Source organism: Arvicanthis niloticus, chromosome 6, assembly GCF_011762505.2.
Source record: "Arvicanthis niloticus isolate mArvNil1 chromosome 6, mArvNil1.pat.X, whole genome shotgun sequence".
NCBI lineage: Eukaryota > Metazoa > Chordata > Mammalia > Rodentia > Muridae > Arvicanthis > Arvicanthis niloticus.
In genome coordinates this window covers 35,008,526-35,030,379 of record NC_047663.1, presented here as the reverse complement: position 1 = coordinate 35,030,379, position 21,854 = coordinate 35,008,526, and the positions used below count along the sequence as shown (strand labels likewise).

General features: G+C 39.7%; 1 protein-coding gene across 2 annotated transcripts; it reads left to right on the top strand.

The window, feature by feature from the left end:
* The first annotated feature begins 100 nt into the window (after window positions 1-100).
* Window positions 101-17,038, top strand: Ska2 (spindle and kinetochore associated complex subunit 2). 2 transcript variants are annotated; one of them, XM_076936086.1, is made up of 5 exons: window positions 182-240; window positions 3,810-3,845; window positions 7,166-7,252; window positions 10,696-10,872; window positions 16,764-17,038. In XM_076936086.1, exons 1-5 carry the CDS (start codon window positions 208-210, stop codon window positions 16,830-16,832), a joined length of 402 nt encoding a protein of 133 aa, XP_076792201.1. In that variant the 5' UTR covers window positions 182-207; the 3' UTR covers window positions 16,833-17,038. The 2 variants fall into 2 exon arrangements, with proteins under 2 accessions (XP_034363686.1, XP_076792201.1); XM_034507795.2 differs by lacking the exon at window positions 3,810-3,845 and having other exon boundaries at window positions 101-240.
* Window positions 17,039-21,854: the final 4,816 nt, after the last annotated feature.

The window sequence follows — 21,854 nt, the reverse complement described above, 5'->3', positions numbered from 1 at the left end:
TCCTGCAGCGTTTTGTGTCTTTGTCCAACTGGAAAGTGCGTTTCATAAGGAGGGGCGTTACCCATGCGCCAATGGGCGGGCGCCAACGGAACGGACGAGCCAATGAGCGCGAGACGTTGAGTGACAGCTGTCCAATAGAGGACCTCAGTGCTAGCAGGGTTTGCAGCTTAAGCCCCTCCGCGGTCTCAGGAATGTCAACTATTCAATATGGAGGCGGAGGTCGATAAGCTGGAACTGATGGTGAGTGGAGAGTGATGGAAACCTACTGGGTAATTAATGTTCTCCACCGATGGCCTAGAAGGTGAGGCGCAATTTGGAGTCTCCTGAAACCGGGTTGTGGAGGCTGGAACCCGAATTGAGTTCCTTCCTTCTGCACCGATTGGAGCCGCTGCTGCTTTGGTCTCTTAACCGCCGCGGGGGAAGGGGTTACATCCGGGGAACTGGCGAGGGAAATGGCGGGAGATGTTGAGGGTGTGGGGCCTTTGTAATTCTCTGATCCTGTCTTTCACCTCTACCGGCTCCAGGAGCCGAGCCCGGAGCAGATACCGCCTCGTGTATTTTCACCTTCTTTCCCCAAGCGAGACTGGAACGGTCTTTAAAGGCTCCAAGGAGGAGAGAGGTCGTTTACTGTTCTTCTAAAAGGGGGATGGAGGATGAGGTGGGGCAGCAGTCTAGGGGCGCGGAGAAATTCAGGTCCACTGTGCACCTACTCGCAGGCGAGCTGGGACAGTCTGAAAGAGGACGCTAGACTTGCACGAGAAACTTGGCCGCGCCCCGCGGGCTCGGAGGTGGCGTGGGAGAGGAGCCGCCGCGGGGACCGAGCCTGGAGCTCCTTCCAGGAGCGCTAGCGGCGTTGCGCCAGGCCTGGCCGCCTGCCTTCCAGATGCCCACTTCCTTTCTCCTCTATGTCAGAAGAGCCCGGGACGAAGGACCTCGGCGGCTGCGGGCGAGGTTGGCATGCTCTGGGCGCCCAGCCGAGGGGCCTTGTCGTTCTCCATCAGTGGTCTCTTTATTCCCGCCCTCCCATCCTTGCACTGCCCACTAGATCGCCGCGCCTTTTTTCTTAGTTTTCTTGTTCTATCATCAGGTTTCTTTTGCAAGATCACTTTTCTTCCAGATTGATCATCGGACCCCCCACCCCTTTAAAAATATCAAAATTAATATTAATAAGTAAAACACTTCTTCATCTGTAACCTGTCCTTCTTCCCTCTGCTTAGGTATTCGTTGTGTCTGAGCTACTACTTTCTCCAGGGAAAATCTTGAGTTTGTAACTTCTGCCTTGGGAAAGACTTTGGGGTGATTCTGGAAGAGAGCGAGTGCCACCCCGCCTCTTCCATTCCCACCCCAAAGGTAGGAGGCCTTAGTTTCTTTTCTCTTTCATTAAGGAATTCAGGTGTTTCAAACACATTTTTTATTAGATTTCCCGTTATGTTTAACATTGTATTTCAAAACTTCCTTTGTGGAGGGAGTGTAGGGATGGGGTGGGGGGTAGAGGGAGAAAGGGAGAAGAATTTTCTGCAGCTTTCCAAATCTTGAAAAATGAATATTTGACTTGAGGACTTTTCTTGTGTGTGTGTGTGTTAGTGTGTGTTATTACCATATTAAAAATACGCACAAAATGTTAAATATTGTGGTTACAATTTATCAGTCAACTGGCATGTAAATTCCCTTGTTCCTCTTCTATTATGAATGAATTATGAATTCCTGAATTCCTTCCACTGGAATAGGTAGAGATGTTTTCACTTGTTAGAGGCTAATTCTGTTTTTTAACAGGTTGTTTTCTGTAATTGGTTGATCAGTTTCTGAGCTTTATCTAGACCTTCCACTACAATCAATACTCAGACTTTTAAAAAAACATATCGAGCAAATTATCTTAAAGAAAACACAAGTTAAACATCCTGCAAAAAGTAAGTTTTAGGAAGTTATGAAGTTGTTGAACTTTAACATGTTTAGATATTTATAAATTATGGGGTAGCTTTAAATTTTCTTTTTGCCGAGGATGAGAGGAAAACAGCTTTTTCCCATTGTGACCTTTCCTGAAGTACATTCATGGTAGCATTTACATTTTTCAGATTACTGAACTTTTTTTCGTCACCAAAGGCTTGAAAACAAATTATTTTTAATCATGATTTTTAGTGTTAACTGTGTTTTATTGACTAGACAACAAAAAACATTTTATTTTCACATTTGCTTTGTTCCTTTTTTTAAAAAAAGTATCTGTCGAAAAAGTTACTTTGTGAGCCAGATGAATGATTTCTTGCACAATCTTTTATTCCTAGGTCTTTACTTAAAAGAGATTTGCCAAGGAGCCCTTGCATATATAATCGGAATGCATACTGTTTAACCTTGTAAAGGCAGTAGTTATCCTCACTCTGTAAAAGTCTAGTTTTAATAAATTTTTCCTGTGTTGACATCTAATTCAGAAAATTAAATTTGTCTTTTAAACATTTGTCTTTAAAACCCAATGTTTGGTTAGCAGAATTAAATATTTCCAAATTTGGGTTTTGGAGCCCAGGATTTGAGGATAAGTGTACAATTTTTTTAGTAGGTTTGATCTGCCTGAGTAGCTGCTGGACTGGACCATTTAAAGGAAGGTCAATGAAAATAATGGGAATGTATTTTTTCATCAGTCTGCATTACTAATGGTGGAATAAGCTCATTGTAGGGTAACCTTTGTTCGGTAACATTTTCCTTTCATTTACTGATTGAGTGGCATTTGTCTCCTGCCCTCCTTTTATGATCCCACTTGGGACTGTTCACAAAGGCAGTGTTGTAGGGTACTTGGATCCTGTTTCTTGGTTTACTTCTGACTTTTAAATAAACATTTTATCCCTTTTATTGTTTTCTTGATAGTTCTAAGGTTGAAGTGAATGCATATGCCTTTCTTCACTATGTAGGATATTTTAAGAGTGAAATATTAAAAATCCTCTTGTCTACTAGTATTAGGTTAGGTTGGGCTAACATTCTGTTTAGAATATACTGGTTTCCTGATAATCTCTTCCCATGTTTTAACAGCCCTCAATAAACTCTTGGGTAAAAAAAAAAAAAAAAAAAAAAAAAAAAAAAAACAAACAAACAAGATTTTTTTTTTTTAAGATTTATTTTATGTGAGTATACTTACTGTCTTTCTTCAGACAGACCAGAAGAGGGCATCAGATCCCATTACAGATGACTTTGAGCCACCATGTGGTTGCTGGGAATTGAACTCGGGACCTATGGAAGAACAGTCAGAGCTCGTAACCTCTGAGCCATCTTTCTAGCCCGAAAGCACAAGATTTAAGTGTTGTGTGTGCTTGTCTGTGTGTGTGGCATGTGTGTGCATATAAGTAGATTCTATAGTGATAAATCGAATATATAGGTTTGAGACATTCATTTTTTTCTTTTGAGATTTATTTTAGGAATATGAGTGTTTTGCCTATATGTTTGTCTGTGCACCACATTTGTGCCTGGTGCCCAAGGAAGCCAGAAGAGGGCCTTGGACCCTGTGGAGCTCTTGAGGATGGTTTTGAGCTTCCAAGTAGGTGCTAGGAATCGAACCCAGGATCTCTGCAAGGACAAATGCTCTTAACCACTGAATCCTCTTCATTTGTTCTTTGAAGTAATTATTCAAAGGAGTTGTTTTCTGTGGTAGGTAACCCATTGCTTTGGAAAGGAGTTAACCAACATTACATTTCAGCAGAGAACATAGTTTTTCACATATTTGCCTCAGTATTAATGACAGCTGATTTTGTTAATATCAGTCGTAAAGTATTACTGATGTTCATGTTAGTTACTAAAGGCTCAGGACATATTACAAACTTCCTTTACAGCTGTGCATGTTTGTGCCTGAATGCTGCTGCTTACAGGTCAGTCATCAAAACCCAGTCATCACTTTGGTCCTTTGCCCTTCAAAAACTGTGGTATAAATGTTTTTAGGTTTTGGATGTCTTCTGACCAAAATGGCAACTCGACTTTAAGGTCTTTGCACACTGAACCTTACATTCCTTTCCTGCTCACTACTGCTAACGACTGCTCTGACTTTATTGCACTACTGTACTTTACAGCTAGCAGTGCAATAGTATTGTCAAAGCATCCGGAAGCAGGTTGCACACCTTTTTTGGTTCCTTTTATATCTTCAGTATTTGTGAAAACTTTTCTATAACTTTAATTGCTGAAAACTGCATAGTTTTGTTACTGTGTATATTTTTTAAAAAGTCATCATTTGAAAAAAATCTTACCATCAATCATTTCTGTATTGCACTGAAAATTCATTACTGTACGTTGTGAAATAATAGCTTGTCTAACTGATTAATACTTTGTAATTTGCTTCTTTTTGTAACAGACTTGAATATGTTCTGGCAGCTCTTAGGTCTTATAGTGTATGAGTTGGTAGGTGATAGTCTCTCGTGTCTATTTACTGTGGTAATGCTTGACATCTTAGTATTATATAAGAAATGCTTAAATTTAACACTTTGGGAGGGGACTAGAGAGATGGTCCAGCTGATAAGAATACTACAGAGGACCTGAGTTCCCTTCCCACATCTAGTAGCTCACAGCCACTTGTAATTTTTAGCTCTAGGCAGTTCAGTGCTGTCTTTTGGTCTCTGCAGGCGCGCAAATACAAAGACACACACTGATACATACACAGAATAATAAAATTCTGAAGACTTAGAAAGGCGTGATTATTGTAACTATAAAATATAAACCATCACTAAAAACCCTTTTATTGATTGTGAACTTCCCATTATACACCCAGGACCCCAGACCCACTCGTCCCCCATCCCTGAGCATCGGCTCTCTGCCCTTTCAACTCCCCCCAAAAGAAAATAAAGATAGAATTAAAAAAACAAAACAGTATATTCTTTTGTCCATATAAAAATCATCATGTTTTGGTAATGAGCCCAATGTACATTTTATGAAAGTACACTAAAAATTTAAGTGTACACTATGATGAGTTTTGGCAAATGTGTACATAATGTAACTAACTCCACTACTGAGATATAAAACATTTTCATTTACATTTCATTTCAAAAGTATCTCTGTGTCTGTCTGCAGTCTCCTCTCAAACAGTAGTTTTCTGACATTTCTTATGAATGGGCTAACACATGATTTGTTCTTTTATGTTTGTCTTCTTGTACTTACTGTAACTGCTTCTGTCCTCTTGTCTTCGTTCCATGCAGTGATAATTGATTCGTTTTTATTGCTGAGTATATTCCATTGTATAAAATCTGACAAATTGTTTCTTGGGTTGTTTCCAGGCTTTGCCTGTTATGAATAAAGTTGTTGGAAACTTTGAGTGTCTTTGTGTGGACATAATTTCTTAGTTATTTTGTGTAAATACTGAGAAATGGGATTATTAGGAGAAGTTGCTAAAATCAACTGCATGGCAGCAGAGCCTTTAATCCCATTACTTGGGAGGCAAGGGGTGGTGAATCTCTGAGTTTGAGACCTAGTCTGCAGATTGAGTTCCAGGAACCCAGGGCTACACAGAGAGACCTTGCCTTGAAAAAACACACCCACACATAAAAGGTAAAAAATTTAATAAAATTTTTTCCATAGTCCTCTTAATGATATTGAATATTTTTCATGTGTTTATCTATAACTGATGTATCTTCTTTAATGTCTTAAAGTCTTCCTGTCCATGCATGGTACATGTACATATGTGTATGTGCATCCACATAAACCACAGGCACATGCATCCATACATGGTACATGTATATATGTGCATGCACATAAACCACAGACACATGCATCCATGCACAGTACATGTATATATGTGCATGCACATAAACCATAGGCACATGCACACATTTTTTTCTCAATCCAAGGTCATTAAACTTTTTTCTTGGAGATTTGTGGTTTGGGGGCTGGAGTGATGGCTCTGGGGTCAAGGTGATTCTAGTTCTTTCAGAGGACTGGAGTTTGCTTCTCAGCACCCAGGTTGGGCAGCTTACAGTTGTTTGCAATACCAACTTGAGACTTGAGAGGATACTACACTCTCGTGGCCTCTGTGGGTTTCTTTACACATGTGGCAAGGCAAACATAGACACATACACACAGAAACATACATTTAAAAGAATTTTTTGGTGAATTACTTAATATTTTTATGTGTATGTATGTGTGTGCTCGCTTGAGTCTATATCCTTCACAAGTGTACAGGAGCTTGTAGAAGCCAGAGGAGGGGATTGGATCTTCTGAAACTTGAGTTACAGTTGCTTTTGAGCAGTCATGTGGGTGCTGAGAATGGCACAAACCTATGTTCTCTGCAATAGTAAGCTCTCATAACTACTGATTCTCTCCGGCCCCCAAATGGAATCTTAACACTTAAGATTTAACACAGCCCTACATAAAACAGCTAATGCACACATGTAGCATGTTAAGATCTAAAGTACAACTTGAATGACTTCTTTGTTCACCAGATAGGTTCTTGGATGGATGTAGCTTGGGGAGGCATACAAGAGGTACTGGGACCAGATCCTAGCACTGCCTGATAATGGAGGTATATAGGCCATTCAGAGGGGGTAAACTGGAGAATTAGGATTTCTACCTTATTTTCTGCTGTAGCCAGGCCTAGGTATACCTGGTTTACATTAAACCCTGCCGCAGAACAACAAAAGAAAGGGTAAGTCCTTCCTTTGACCATGCGGATCTTGGGATTGAACACGGGTCGCCAGGTGTGACTGCAGGCATCTTCACCTGCTGATTTCGTGTTGCCATCCAGCACAGCCCTAGTTTTAAGTTTTTAATAGAGTATTATGGAGATTGTTTGCTTTATAAACTTTTGTTTGTTTTTGCTAATATTTTTTCTCCCAGGAGACAGGGTTTTTCCCTGTAGCCCTGGCTGACCTGGAACTCTTGGACTCAAACTCGGAGAGTTCTCGAACTCTGCCTCCTGAGTGCTAGAATCAAAGGGGTGAGCCACCACTGCCTGTCTGGCTTGTATATACTTTTGTTTTGTTTTTGGAGACAGTTTCTCTTTGTAGCTTCGGCTGTTCTGGAATTTGCTCTGTAGACCAGGAAGGCCTTGAACTTACAGAGATCCTCTGCCTCTGCCTCCCAAGTGCTGTTATATACCTTCTTTATATCTGTGAGTTTAGAATGAGTGTTTATTACATATTAGTATGATATTCAAACATGAAAAGAATAATTATGTTTACTAAATAATATATGTGTACTGGTTTTTTAGTTCCAGAAAGCTGATTCTGATTTGGATTACCTTCAGTATAGGCTGGAATATGAAATCAAGACTAATCACCCACATTCAGCAGGAGAGGTAATTGGGAAATAAGTAAACGTTTTGTTTGGTTTTGTTTTCAAGTCAGGGTCTCACTCACTATTGCAGGCCTAGGTGTCCTGGAACTTACTATATAGATCAGCCTGGCTTCAACCTCACAGATAGGTGCCTGCCTCTGCCTTCTGAATGCTGGCATTAAAGGTGTGCACCATTATGCCTGGCTACTTTATACAAATATTTTCTGGTAATATTTCTAATTGTAATATATTCTAACAGTTACTAAGTACCAAGCTTTTAAGCACAAGGTTTGTAGAGTCATGACATCTTGTTTTGATGGAAGATTGCTTATGGTATACTAAAGCAATTATACCGATAATAAAATACGTGCTAATTTTAAAAAAACAGATGATGAACTCAAAAGGTCCAAGTCAGGAAGAAGTCTCTGAAGTGAGAAGACTGAATATTTCTACGCCTAGAATACTGGTTCTTAGATTGAGGGGAGAGGGCTTAGTAGTCATGCTATTCTTTGGCAAAGATGATATGCTGTTAAGTTTGCTTAATTATAGGTATGAACAGTAATTTTTGCATAAAGTTATATAGTAATTTTTTTCTTTCAACTTGACACAGTCCAGGGTCATCTGAGGGGGAGCTTCAATTGAAAAATTGCCTTTATCAGACTGCCTGTGAGCAAGTCTGTGTGAGCATTTTTTTTTTTTTAAAATGATTGATAGGTAGTGGCCCAGTCCACTGTAGGCAGGGCTGTCCTTAGACAGGTGGTCCTGGGTTGTATAAGGAAGCAGGCTGGACAAGTGATGAGAAGTAAGCCAGTAAACAGCGCTCCTCCACAGCCTCTGCTTCTATTCGTGCCTCCAGGTTCCTGGTTGAATTCCTGCTCTGATTTCCTTTTACGATGGACTGTGATTGCACCAAGTAAGCTGGGTAACCTTTTCCTCCCAGAGATTGTTTTGGTCAGTTTTTTATTATAGTAATAGAAAGCTAACTAGAACAGTGTTAAGGCCACATTATTTAGAAAGTACTAACTTTAATTTTGAGAAAGAGTCTCACTGTGTTACTTAGGCTGGTCTCCATTTCTGGGCTTAACTGAGATCCCCTGCTTCAGCCCCTAATCACACGTGCATGCCCACTGCATCAGAGTTCTGTTTATATACCATAAATTCATGCCTTTTAAGTATACATGTCCACAGGAAAGGAAAAATCTCCATGCATTGTCTGTTGACAGTATACTTGACAGTAGACAGAAAACAACATATTTGAATTTAAAAAATTCCATGCATTAAAAAAATTATTTTAGGCTGGACATGATAGTGCTCACCCATAATGCCAGTACTTGGGAGCCAGAGGCAGGAGCATTGCTGTAAATACTTAACTAGCCTGTGTACCGGAGTCTGGATAGTCAGGTTTACATTAGTGAGACTGTCAAAAAACAAAAACTAAACAGCAGAATCCCCGACAAAACTTTGGTTTTGCAGGTTTAAAGCCAGCCTGAACTTTGTACAAACCAACCCAGTAAGGTTTATAATTCAGTAGACTTTAGTATAGTCACTCATAGTCCGATAGCTGTTCCCACGATGATTTTTAAAAAATATTTATTACTACTATGTGTGCAGTGTAAGCACGTGTAGATGCATTCCCTGGCCCACATGAGGAGGTTAGAGGCCAATTCCTAAGGTTAGGAGTCAGTTCTTACTGGATTTTGTAGATTGAATATAAGTCATAAAGCCTGCAGGGGAAGCACTTTCACTGAGCTATGGCACCAGCGCCTGCTTTGAAATCTTAATTTTCACTATTTACCCTACTTTTGGAACATTTTTATCACCTGAGGAAGAAATTATTTTCCCCATTCCTCTAGTCCTGCCCCCTTCAGTTCATGGCATCTATCAATGGACTTTCTAGTCCCACAGGTGTGTCGCCGTAAGCATTTCACAGTGAGGTGGAAGGATGTGCTTTACTTCTCACGTAGCATGTTTCCAGCCTTAGTCCATGTTGTTCCGTGACCAGTCCTCAGCTCTCTTTTATAGTTAGAAGCTATCCACTGTAGAACTATACTTTTTTTATTCACTCATCAGTGAGATATTCAGGCTGTTCCTACCTTTAGGTTACAATGAATAGTGCCTCTGTAAACATTCATGTAGAAGTTCTGTGTGCACATATTTTCATTTCTGTGGGTATATCTAGGCATGAAATTACTGGCCAGAAAAGCATCTCATACTTGATAATTTTGGGAACCATCAGAATGTCCAAAAATATTGTCATTAAAAATTATTCTTGGGCTGGAGAGGTGGCTCATTGGTTAAGAGCACTGACTGCTCTTCCAGAGGTCCTGAGTTCAATTCCCAGCAACCACATGGTGGCTCACAACCATCTGTAATGGGATCTGATGCCCTCTTCTGGTGTGTCTGAAGACAGCTACAGTGCACTCATATAAATAAAATAAATCTTTAAAAAAATTATTCTTTTTTATAACTTTGAAACAGAGTCTTAGTATCTAGTCTAGGTTAGCCTTAAAATTATGGAGCCCAGGCTGTTCTCAAACTTGCTATGTAATCCAGGATCCAGTCTGGAACTTATCTTTTTAAGCCTCCCATTTACTGGGATTTTAGACATCTGCCATTGTGCTTGGCCATGTAAATCTTTTTGAAGTTTACCATTTAGGTGTTGTATTGACATCTGCTTAGTTAAACATGTATCTCCACCTTCTATCTTAGTGAGTTGTTTTTTCTTTTCCATTTTTTTTTTTTTTTTTGGTTGTTGTTTGTTTTTGTCTCCTCAAGACGAGGTTTTTCTGCGTAGCTCTGGCTCTCTTGGCCGAGGGCTGTGATTAAAGGTGTACATCACCACTCTCTGCCTGCCTATCTCAGCAAGTTTTCATCTTACCAAACTTAAAACACACTGTACTCATTAAAGAGCACCCATCCATCATCACTCCTACCCAACTTCAACTACTCTTAAATCTGTAGTTGTTCATTGACTTATTTCATCATAAATTTCCTCATATTCAGATTATGGCTTTCCAAGCAGAACTGACAACCTCAGTCCGAATCCTCGAACCCAGACTGGAAGGAGAAAATTTTCCCTTGAAAGTCATTCTGTTGTGACCTCCACTTCTCCAGTGTGTCATGTGTGCACTCACTCACAAACACAAGAAACATCCATATTGTATCATTGTCAGTATTGCATATAAAATGTTTAAGTATTTATTTATGATTTTGTGTTTGTGTTTGTATACAAACAAGGGTAGGTCCTTTGTAGTTGCGCATGGTGGTGCACACCTTTAATCACAGTGTCTAGGAAGTAGAAGCAGACAGCTCTAAGTTCTAGGTCAGACTGGTCTATGGTGAGTTTTAGGCCAACTAGAGTTGCATAGTGATGGAATAAATGTGTGGTAGAAGGTGCTGAAACAAGCTTAGTATTTCCACAGCGTCATTTAATATATATTAACCTTATTTTTTTTTCTAATATAGAAAAATGCTGTTGCAATTTTAAAGGAATTATCAGCAATAAAGTCTCGATATCAAGCTTTATGTACACGCTTTAAGGCAGTTTCTGTTGAGCAAAAAGAGACCAAGAACTGCATTTGTGCTATTTTGAACAAGACAATGACCATGATACAAGAACTACAAAAGCAAACAAATCTGGAGGTAATGTTTTCAGTTTACAGATTGGAATTATGATGTTGTTCCCTACCCCCGCCCCCACCACCACCACATGCCACCCCTAAGACAGGATTCTCTGTGTAGCCCTGATGTCCTGGAACTCACTCTGTAGAACAGGCTGGCCTCGAACATATAGAGATCCGCCTCCCAAGTGTGTGCCACCACTACCCGTTGGATTTTTGAAGGTTTAGTTGTGAATATTGTTTTAAAAAATAAAACCCCAATATGTTGTGCCATATCCATGCACTGCTTCCAGGCTCTTGGAGCTGACTGGGGTGGTGAGGGAATGAAGAAAAGACAGGATTTGGTACTCTGGACTCTCTAGAGAAGCCTCAGCACGCCAGAATTGCAGAGTATTTATTATAAAGAATTGAACAGGGAGGTAGGTTATTACACATAGATAAACCAGGAGGCAGAGTCGATTGTAGATAGGAGCCTTCTCTACAGGGGAGCAGTTTTTAGGCCATAAATGTCCAGGGAACACTTGGACTAGAAGAAGGCTTTGTCCTCTCTCCAAGGAGGTGAGGCTCTGGGTCCTGGACCTGGCAGGCTCATGTCAACAATACACCATGCATTCACTCTGGATCTTATTCACTCACGTCACTCTGCTTCCTACAATATTGGAATTTAAATTTAGTAGTCAATTTAAACTATTGATAGAAATAGAGTTTTCTTGATTCCCCAAAACTTAATTGCTTTTCTTTTCAGTAAAATGAGAAAAAAGAACAATTATGTAGATTTAGCATGGTTAATGAAAGGTGTACTGTGTGTCTTGGGTTTTGTAACAGTGGCCAAAGAGAAAACAAACTTAGTAATATTTATAAAATGAAGCCACTCTTTTGTTTTTGCAGACAGGGTATCATTGTACTATCTTGGACTCAGAGCAGTCCTCCTGCCTCAGCCTCCTGGGTGCAGGAATTATAGTAATGTGCCACCACAGTGGGATTCATCTGGTTTATACAGGAACTAGTAAGTGTTTGATGCAAAGTCAGGCAGAGTGGTAAATATTAATAATCCTAGCACTTGGGAAGTGGGGGCATGAGTGTCATGATTTCAAAACCAGCCTTGACTATGTTTCAAGCGTAAGGTCAGCCTAGACCAAGGGGACACTATTTCAAGAGTAAAACAAAACAAATCCCCAAACCAAGCAGTATCAGCCATCAATGAAGTCCTCCGCACAAAAAGTTATAGGCTAGTCTGCTATATATGGTGAGTTCCAGGGCTAGACACTGGGACCCTTTCTTAAAGAAAAACCCAACAACAAACTGCTTAAGACCAGCTTGGGCTACAGAGTAAGATCCTACCTTAAACAAAAAGGACTGGAGATGTGCTCAGTACAGTGCTTGTCCAACATGGATGATGCCTTGGGCTCAGCCCTCCAAACTGCATAAACTGGGCATGGTGTGCTTCATGTGTTATCCCAGCACTGTGAGTTCCAGGACAGCCAGGGCTACACAAAGAAATCTTGTTTCGAGAAAGCAAACCAAAAAAAAAAAAAAAAAAAAAAAGAGAAAGAATCCTTATACTTGTGAACTTAGGTCAGTGATATATAAAGACTCCTTAAATAGATTATATAGAAACATCAGCTATGAGCTAGCCACTAAGAGTTTGAACTGAGAACTGACTGATTTCTTTATGTAGTGTCAAAGAAAAGTTGGCAGTTTAGACAGCAGAGACTGTCTAATCCTAGCACTTGGGAGACGAATCAAAGAACAAACTAGATTGTCTGGATAAAGACCTTCTATTTTATTTATGATGTTCATTATTACTGGCTGAAGTGAGAATTCTGGAATTTTGGTTTCTTAAAAAACACAGAAGTATAATAAAAATGTGCTTTTGTTTTAATTTCGGGGTTATGAATATGGGGCTGCTTCGTACTGACTGCAGCAGCTGACTAGGATTTGACTCCTGCTTTAGCTGAGGTGTGGGTTTGTCAGCTGTAGATAGTTTCTGTGATTGTGTGGCATTTGGAATTCTGGGAACTTTTCAGCGGGTATATAAATACTAGCCCCCTAACCATCCCCATCCCAGAAGAAGGGTTGATGGTCGTTCGGGTCGGGGGGGTGGTTGTGGTTTGTTAGCAGTCTTGTTCAAAGAAGAAACAAGGAGAAAATAGATTCAGTGATCTCTATCTTTCTTCCCGCTATCCTTTCTCTCCTAGAGATAGGGGCCGAAATGACAGGGAGTGGTATGGGGTAGTGGGTAAGGGGTAGAGGAAAAGAAGAACACACAAAGGTAGCAAGGAGCTGCTACACTGGCTTCTCTCAAGAAAAAAAATATTAAGATCGATTTTTATGTGTATAGGTGTAGCTTGCGTGTAAGTATATGTACATTATATGTGTAGTAGCTTGTGTGTAAGTATGTGTATCAAGTATGTGCCAGGTGCTCATAGAGATCAAAAGAGGGCATTTGAGCCGGGCAGTAGTGATGCCTTTAATCCCAGCACTTGGGAGGCAGAGGCAGGCGGATTTCTGAGTTTGAGGTCAGCCTGGTCTACAGAGTGAGTTCCAGGACAGCCAGGGCTACACAGAGAAACCCTGTCTTGAAAAACTAAAAACTAAAAATTAAAAATTAAAAAAAAAAAAAAAAAAAAAAAAAGAGGGTATTTGATTCCCTGGAATAGATTTTGGTGAGCCATAATGTGGGTTCTAGGAACCAAACTTGGGTCATCTGCAAGAGAAACAGGTGCTTTTAGTCACTGAGCCATCTTTGTAGCCTGACCTGTCTCTACCTCTGGAGTGGGATTGAATCCAGGGCTGAAGTGTTCTAAGCAAGTATCTACCAACGAAGCCACACCCACAGTTTAACTTGTTATTACCACTCAAGTCACATTTTCTCATTATGTGTATGATCATAAACCAGGAGTACATTCAAACTAGGAGTACATTTTGAGAAACAAATCTTGGAAACTGTGGCTCCACATGTCTATAACAACGTATCTACAAAGTCATAAAAGTTTTAAAGTATAGAAAAATTGGGGTGAGTGAACAAAGTAAAAATAGTATTCTGAATGCCTAGTATGACTTGCTGGATACACTAAATATAAATAGTACTATTTCTCACTGAGACTATAAACTGGTATAGAAAAGTAGTGTTCTCTCTTCCCCTCCCTTCCTGACACACTGTCTCTCCTCTCTTTGTTCTTTCTTCTCTCATTTTTTCTCTGCCTTGTTGGAGATCAAACTTGGGGTTCTTTGCATACTAGGCAAATATTCTATCCCCAGTTCCTTGTGATAATGTCTAAATCCTCTAAACTATAAAATTAGCCACAAGTAGAAATGTCTGAAGGGAGAAATGATTATGCCAGATTAAAAAAAGCTATAGGAATGTTCATTTTTGGAACAGATTATGCCAAGTAAGAGAAATGATTGGAAGGCAGGTTATGAGCCTTGAAAAAGGAAGCTATATTTTAAAATCTATGACAGCCATGTTGGAATATTGTGAATCTTGTACCCATCACTTTAAAAATGGGATAAGTAGAGGGTCTGGATAGGTAGTTGAGCAGTTAAGAGCAATAAGATCACATACTGTTCTCCCAAAGGACCCAGCACCTATGGTGGGCAGTTCACCATAACCTGCACTAACTCCAGTTGCAAGGGTTCTGTGTCCTTTGTCCTTCTCTCGTGGCACTCACATGTACACATCCTCACACATATAATTAACAACTTTGTGTATGTTTTTCTGTTTATTTGAGACAGGGTCTCACTATGTAGCTCTGGCTCCCCTGAGACTTGCTTACAAACTAGATTGACCCCCAATTCATACAGATCAGCTAGCCTGTGCCTCTGGAATGCTGAGATTAAAAGCATGTGCCAGCACACACCATACATATAATTAAAAATAACAAAAATTAATGTTTTTCAAAAATGAGATTTTAAAGTTTAGTTAAGTTACAGATGTGGCATTCACACTTAGAGATGTTCAAGTTTAAAGGGGGCAGATCAATGAAACCCTTATATTGTCATGGTTGCCGTACACAGCTCTCTTGGTACAAATATCTCTAGTAATAACCTTCATAAATGGGTGGAGTTAAGCCTGTCTGTTGTCTAATGTGAAAGAAATGGAAATGACAGCTATTAAAGGATTGTGTGGCCACAAATAGCTTTCAGCTTATGGCTTATGGCCCTGGATTTGACCCTCAGTATCATCAGAAAGAGTTTTTTTGGTGGGGGTGGGGAGAGGAAGGGGTGCATGTAGGATTCAATTTGTAAAGGGATTTTAAATTTTAAAAGTTGTTTTTTTTTTCAATAATAGGCACAAATGTTTGAGAATAAACTCAAAGGCTACATTTAACCAAAGATTTACTGAAACGCTCTAAAAAGGTTTTTCCATTATTTTGTGAGCATCTTTGTGCTTAAGGGAAATGGTGCATTATTATGTGCAACAGAAGTAAGCTCCTGAAATCTTTACCAGTGACTGTGACTTTTCATTAGGAAAGGGAACACAGTGTCTTTGAATTAACAATAATCAAAAGGACATAAATTGGTAATTTTAATAAATAGGGGGCCAAGAACAGAAGAGGAAGTGTGTGTGTGTGTTATCCTCAGTTATAAAAGGTTATTATAAGAGAGAGAGAGAGAGAGAGAGAGAGAGAGAGAGAGAGAGAATATGAATATCCTACAAGGGTGTTATAAGGCCTCCTGGAGGATTCATGAGACAAACAAAAAGGATAGGCTAGCTGTCTCTTCTTCTTAAACTTTATATCTTATGCACATTAGTGTTTTGCCTGCAGGTGTGTCTGTGAGAGTGTCAGATCCCCTTAGAACAGGTGTGACAGATAGGTGTGAGCTGCCTTTGAGGACTTAACTAAATTGGTGGTCTGAGAATCTTTGTCTATATCAATCTTAGGAAAAACAGGGATTTTAAGACCGTGTTTTGCCACATTAATATCAGTTCCGTAACTGTTTGGGTTGCAGAGTATGAGCTTAAATTTTTACACATATGAACATGTTGGGCCAATGTTAATTCGTCAAACCAGCTGCGTGGAAGAATCATGGGGTTCTGAGGTTTTGGACAACTGGGCTATCCAGTAGCCACACATGGTTATATAAATTTAAACATAATTACATAAACCTGAGAATGCAGTTCTTCACCTCCTGATTTTTTGTTTTTGTTGTTTGTTTTCTTTTTGCACTGGTTAGACAGTGCAGATACAGATTGCTTCCAGCTTCGTGGAAAGTGCTATTGGCCAGAGCTACCCTGGAGATGCTGATTCTGTAGTTCTGGCATGTTCTAGATCTGGTCTCTCTAGAGATGACCTATATAATTAGGCCAGTTTGTAACTGTTTCAGAAGTTTGGGCTGTAGCTTGTGTTATTTTCCCATATAACCCTTTTCTCAGCTAACTTGTTGGTGTTCTGTATCAATAATCCCACCTCCTCTTCCCCCTTCCAGAGACATGGTTTCTCTGTGTAGCCCTGGCTGTTCCAGAACTCACTCTATAGATCAGGCTGGCCTCCAGAGGCCTTCCAAGTACTGAGATTAAAGGTATATAGCACCACTGCCTGGCTTATTTATTTTTTAAAATGTTTTTTTTGAGATGGGGTCTTCAAAATTCAGCACACACTTATTTCTCTGGGGAAAATTTCTACTGTTTTGGTCCAAATCTCTTTTCCAAATCTGGTATTTAAACATTCATTTAGTTCTGTTAAATGATAGTCCGTTGTTTGATTTCTTGATCTTGTTTGCACAGCCTAATTGCAAGCTCAACCATGGTATGTAAATAACCAGATAGCTATTGTTTTTCTTTGCCTTTCAAGTTTCATGACTAAATATGTAGTATATGATTATGAAAAAATTTTTGCAACAAAGCAAAATTTAACTCATCTAACAACCTTTGAAGGTTTTGAAATAAACATTTTATAATTTGTTTTCTAGCTAACTCTACTGACTGAAGAAGAGAAAGCTGTGACACAGCAGTTAAAGCCTCACATGCCAGACTTATAAAGTGGAATTTTAAAGAGCAACTCTGATGGAGAAAAGATCAATTCCAAAGAGATTCAGCAAGATGTCTAGAGGTTGCTGATAAAGAAGACTGATACGTTCCTTGACTGACAGGATCATGATTCATTTCATATGAGAGGAAATTGTAAGAAGGATAGATATCATAAGACTGAAAGGATGGAATGGGAATAAAGAAGTTTAAATACTGATACCCAGAGTTAATTTTGTCCTTTCAGGCAATTAAATCCCTTAATAGTATTTTTATTTTCTGTTTTGTTTTTGTATAGTTGGCATAATTTTAGATGTTTTGGGATATTTACATACGTTTCATTCAATATGTGAATGGGCAAAATACTTGTATAAATATTCAGGTGTTGTTTGTTTGCTCTTTTGAGACAAGGTCTCACTATGTAACTCTGGCTGGCCCTGGAGCTCACTATGTAGACCAGACTAGCATTGAATCCTAGAGATGCCTGCCTTTGCCATCACACTGGACATTGTCTGTCTGTCTGTCTGTCTGTCTGTCTGTCTGTCTTTCTGTCTGAGATAAGGTCTTCTGTATCCCAGGCTGGCCCCAGAATTGGTGTCAATAAGGATAATATTTGACTTTGGTACCTCCTGAGCGCTGGGATTCCCAGTGAGTGTAAGCACGTCTGGTTTATGTAGTACTAACTAGAGCCTTGCTCATGTACATTACAGTTAATAATGCACTTACTTGTGTATATATGAGGTCCAGTATTTCCCCAAATCTAACAAATATAATTAATAAGCTGTTTTGTGAAAACTTTAATTTTTTCCTTCTTCCTATTGCTTGCTAGTAATAAACATCATGAGCTTGTTTTCAAATGCTGTTTTAGACTTTCTATCTGGTATTGCAATAATATGTTATCTTTGAGTCTAGTTTTGTAGTCGTTCATTCTATATGAAAGATAAACTGAAATGACTGATGTACCTGCTGCTACCCAGTGTGCATGTGTGTAAATCAGTTTCACTACTTTTGTGGTTCTGGGCTTGAACCTAGGGTGACACATGCATGTTTAGGATGCAGTCTACCACTGAGTTATATCCCTACATCCATCCGTCCATCCATCTATCCATCCATCCATCCATCCATCCACTTATTGAAACAGAATCCTACTCATCTCCTTATTTATTTATTTATTTATTTATTTATTTATTGAAACAGAGTTCTACTCTGGTCCAGGCTTGTCTAGGTACCTTGGTGACCTGCCTACCTCAGCCCTTTAGTGTTGTGATTATAGGGAGGAGAAACTGTGCCCGTCTATGTGGTTTTGTTTTGAAACAGGATTTTACTATGCAGCCCTGTCTGGTCTGGAACTCTGTAGATCAGGCTGGTCTAGACCTCGGAGATCACTTGCATCTGCTCTGGGTGCTGGAAACAAAGCTGGTCCTGTTTTCTCCCTAAAGATGTATTTTTATATTATGTAGATGAGTATTTTGCCTGCATGTCTGTCTGTGCCTGATGTTCATGCGTGGTGCCCAAGGAGGCCAGAAATGGGTGTCAGATCCCCTGAAAATGGAGCTCACAGTTGTGAGCTGCAATCTTGGTGCTGTGAATTGCACCTGGGTCCTCTGGAAGAGCAGCAGGTGCTGAGCCATCTTTTCAGCCCTCTCGTTTTTTTTTTTTTTTTTTTTTTTTTTGTGAGGGAGAGGATCTCACTCTAGACCATGCTGGCCTGGAACTGGAGATAATCTTACTTCAGGCTTCTAAGTGCTGGGATAACAGACATACACTTTCATAACTGCTTTTGAAATTTGTTATAAGTACAGAACTCTGCCTGCCTCTACCTCCTGAGTTCTGAGTTTAAATGCTGTGCAACTATGCCGAGCCTGATAGATTACTGTTTTGAGAGCAGGTCCCAGTATATGGTTCATGATGACCTGGAATTCAAGTGCTTCCTGCACCTGTGTATGAGGTTACTAGTACCAGCAAACCCAGCTTAAAGTATATACTGAGAAGTGCATAGGAAACCATGTTAGTAGGCTGAGAAGAGTCAAGAAGATACTATACTCAAGCTGGCCATGGAGTTTCAGGTGACTCTGGGCTACACAGCAAGACTTGCTTTCAAACAAAATCCAGAAATGTGAATTTTTTTTTTCTCCTTAAGTTTGTTTTCCAGTACTTAAGACTCTCTGACCTCCAAATATTGCTAGTAAAATTCTCTACCTCAACATTTAAATTGAACAAATTCAGACTGCTTGTTCATTTTGTAGTTTTGGCTTCTGTTAGCTGGAACTGATACCTTTTTATGTATCTGCATCTACTTATCTATAAAGTAAAACCCAAAATTGGTCATAGTATCTAACCTCCATGTTATATTATCTTCATTCTTATTACTTTAATTTAGAATTATTTTTCATCTAGATGCTATTTTCTGTTACTGTAATGCTTCTATGTTTTAACTAATAATAATGTTTAAGATATTTAAAAACAGGCATAATGCATATTATCCAGAAGTAATCTGTATTCAGTTTCTTTATTCATTTCTATACATATTCACATAGAATTTTTCTTTAGAAAAACAAAGCAGGTCAGTAATCATACATTATACTGTAGTATTTAGTTTTGTCATTTTATATTATTTCATGACAGACATTATACATTTAACATTCTTTTTAATACTTGTAACTACTGTATGGATATACCATGGTTTTGTTTAGTTTCTTATTGATAATCTGAGTGATTATAAAAGCAATAGCATTTGGGGGGTTGTTTCTTGTGGAGAAGGGCAGAGCAAAGTCAGCCCCCAAATGCTGTCCAGGTTTTTGTGAGATATGGTCTTGGGCTATAGCCCTGATTGGCTGTATTCAAATTCTTAATCTTCTGCCTCAAGCTCTCCAGTACTAACAGACTCCCTCACCCAGGCACTGACAAATGACCTTAACTTGGTCAACTATCAATTTCACCACACTATGACTGTATTTTTTATTAAAGACCCTTAACTAGCCGGTCAGTGGTGGTGCACGCCGTTAATCCCAGCACTTGGGAGGCAGAGGCAGGTGGATTTCTGAGTGCGAGGCCAGCCTGGTCTACAGAGTGAGTTCCAGGACAGCCAGGGCTATACAGAGAAACCCTGTCTCGAAAAACCAAAAAAAAAAAAAAAAAAACCAAAAAAAACAAAACAAAACAAAACAAAAAAACAAAAACAAAAAAAAAAAAAACCAACCAACCAAAAACCCTAATTGCAGATTTCTTTAATTTTTTACTATTATGAACTAGACTGATAACTAGTTCCCTAAACATTTTGGGTTGTTAGGCAAATATGCCATAATCTATTTTTAACATGTATTAGCTAGTGTTATCATCTGTTATACAAAAGGGCAAAGGTTTCTCCATATTGTTGAGAATCCCAAGTGCCATACTAATTCCCACAAACTTTTGATTGTTTTTTGAGTCTGGCTACTTAGCCCTGGCTGGCTTTGAACTTACTAAGTAGATCAGGCTATTCTGAGGATAGTTTCTGCCTAGTCATTAAAGGCTATGATTAAAAGCTAAAGACATGCACCACCATATCTGGTCCCCACAAATTTTTGAGACAAAAATTACACAGTGAAATTAACAATTTTAAAGTGTAAACATTATGTCGTGGCATAGGTCTGTACTATCCTAGCACTGAGGTTAAGGAGGGAGTTCAAGGCTAGCATATGCTTCATAGCAAGTTCCAGGTCAGTGCAGGCTGTATGAGAACAGCAGCAACAAAAAGGTACAATTGAGGACATGTCAGTAAAATTCTGCAACTATCAACATGCATCTAGTTCGAAGGCCATAAATTATTTGAAATGAAAGTCTCTTTTGCTTTTTCAAGTTAGGGTGTCATTGGCTGTCCTAGAACTCCCTCTGTAGACCAGGCTGGCCTAGAAGTCAAAGATCCACCTGCCTCTGCCCCCCCAGGTGCTGGGACAAAAGATGTGCTCCACAATGCCAAGCTTGTGAAAGCATTTTCTATCTCTGCTTAATTTACTTAAGTTTTAATATGTGTTTAGATTATTTCGGATTATGTCCATGTGTGCATGTGAGTGTGGGTGTTTTAGTTGGGCAGAACATCTCTGATCCCCTGGAGTTGGAGTATAGGCTGGAGTCCGAAGGCAGAGTAGAAAGTGATCCTCCCCAAGAAGAGCAAGTGTTCTTAACCTCTGGGTCATCCATCCTACCTCCAGAAATCTTGCTCATGTAATTAAAAAAAATGTTGCCAATCATTAGAAGATTCTAGATTATCAATCCTCTGGATTGGAGTTCATAAATAACTTTTGTAATAAGCTTAAGAGAAGAATTAAGATTTAAGTATTTGACCAACGCCTATTGTCTCACATATCCTCTATTTCTACAACCTAATTGGTCTCTAAAGGCAAGAAATTAGAGGCGATTGCCTAGGAAAGCAGAATACAGATGTAGTCTTTTAACGTTAGTCCCTATAGCAGAAACAACTCAAGCGGCAAGAAAGACTTGGTGGGATGTGCGTCCAGTTGTCTCATCAAAATGAGAAGACGCGGTAACTCTCCCCTGCAATCCTTACTTCCAGGAAGCTTAGAGATTATATATATATCTCCAGTTCATCATGAACTACAGAAACCTTGTCTCAAAATAATAGGTAAAGAGAAATCGCCGGTCCATTACAATTGGAGCTTTTGAACTGCATTTACTATGTAGGAGAACTAAGTCTTTAAAAAAAAATGCTTAAAGTCTGCGTTTCCTCCCAGATGCGGAATGCAAACACCCTAACCAAGAGTCCGCGGCTCCAGGGTTTCCTTAGGTGAGCCACAAACAACTGGGAACGCAAATAAGACTCCCCGTCTCTTCCTACTACTCGGGAGCGTGGTTTCCGATTAAGGAGCACAGACACACGAGGAGCCTATCTCTCTGGCGGCAAAATCTGCGAGGCGAAGGCACCGCGCCGACGCCGGACACGCCTCCCCGAGGCACCGCCTCTCCAAGTCTCGTGTGCCGCGCGCACCGCGCGAACCGGCCGCCCGACTCTCCTCCCGCCCCGCCCGCCCCTCCCGCAA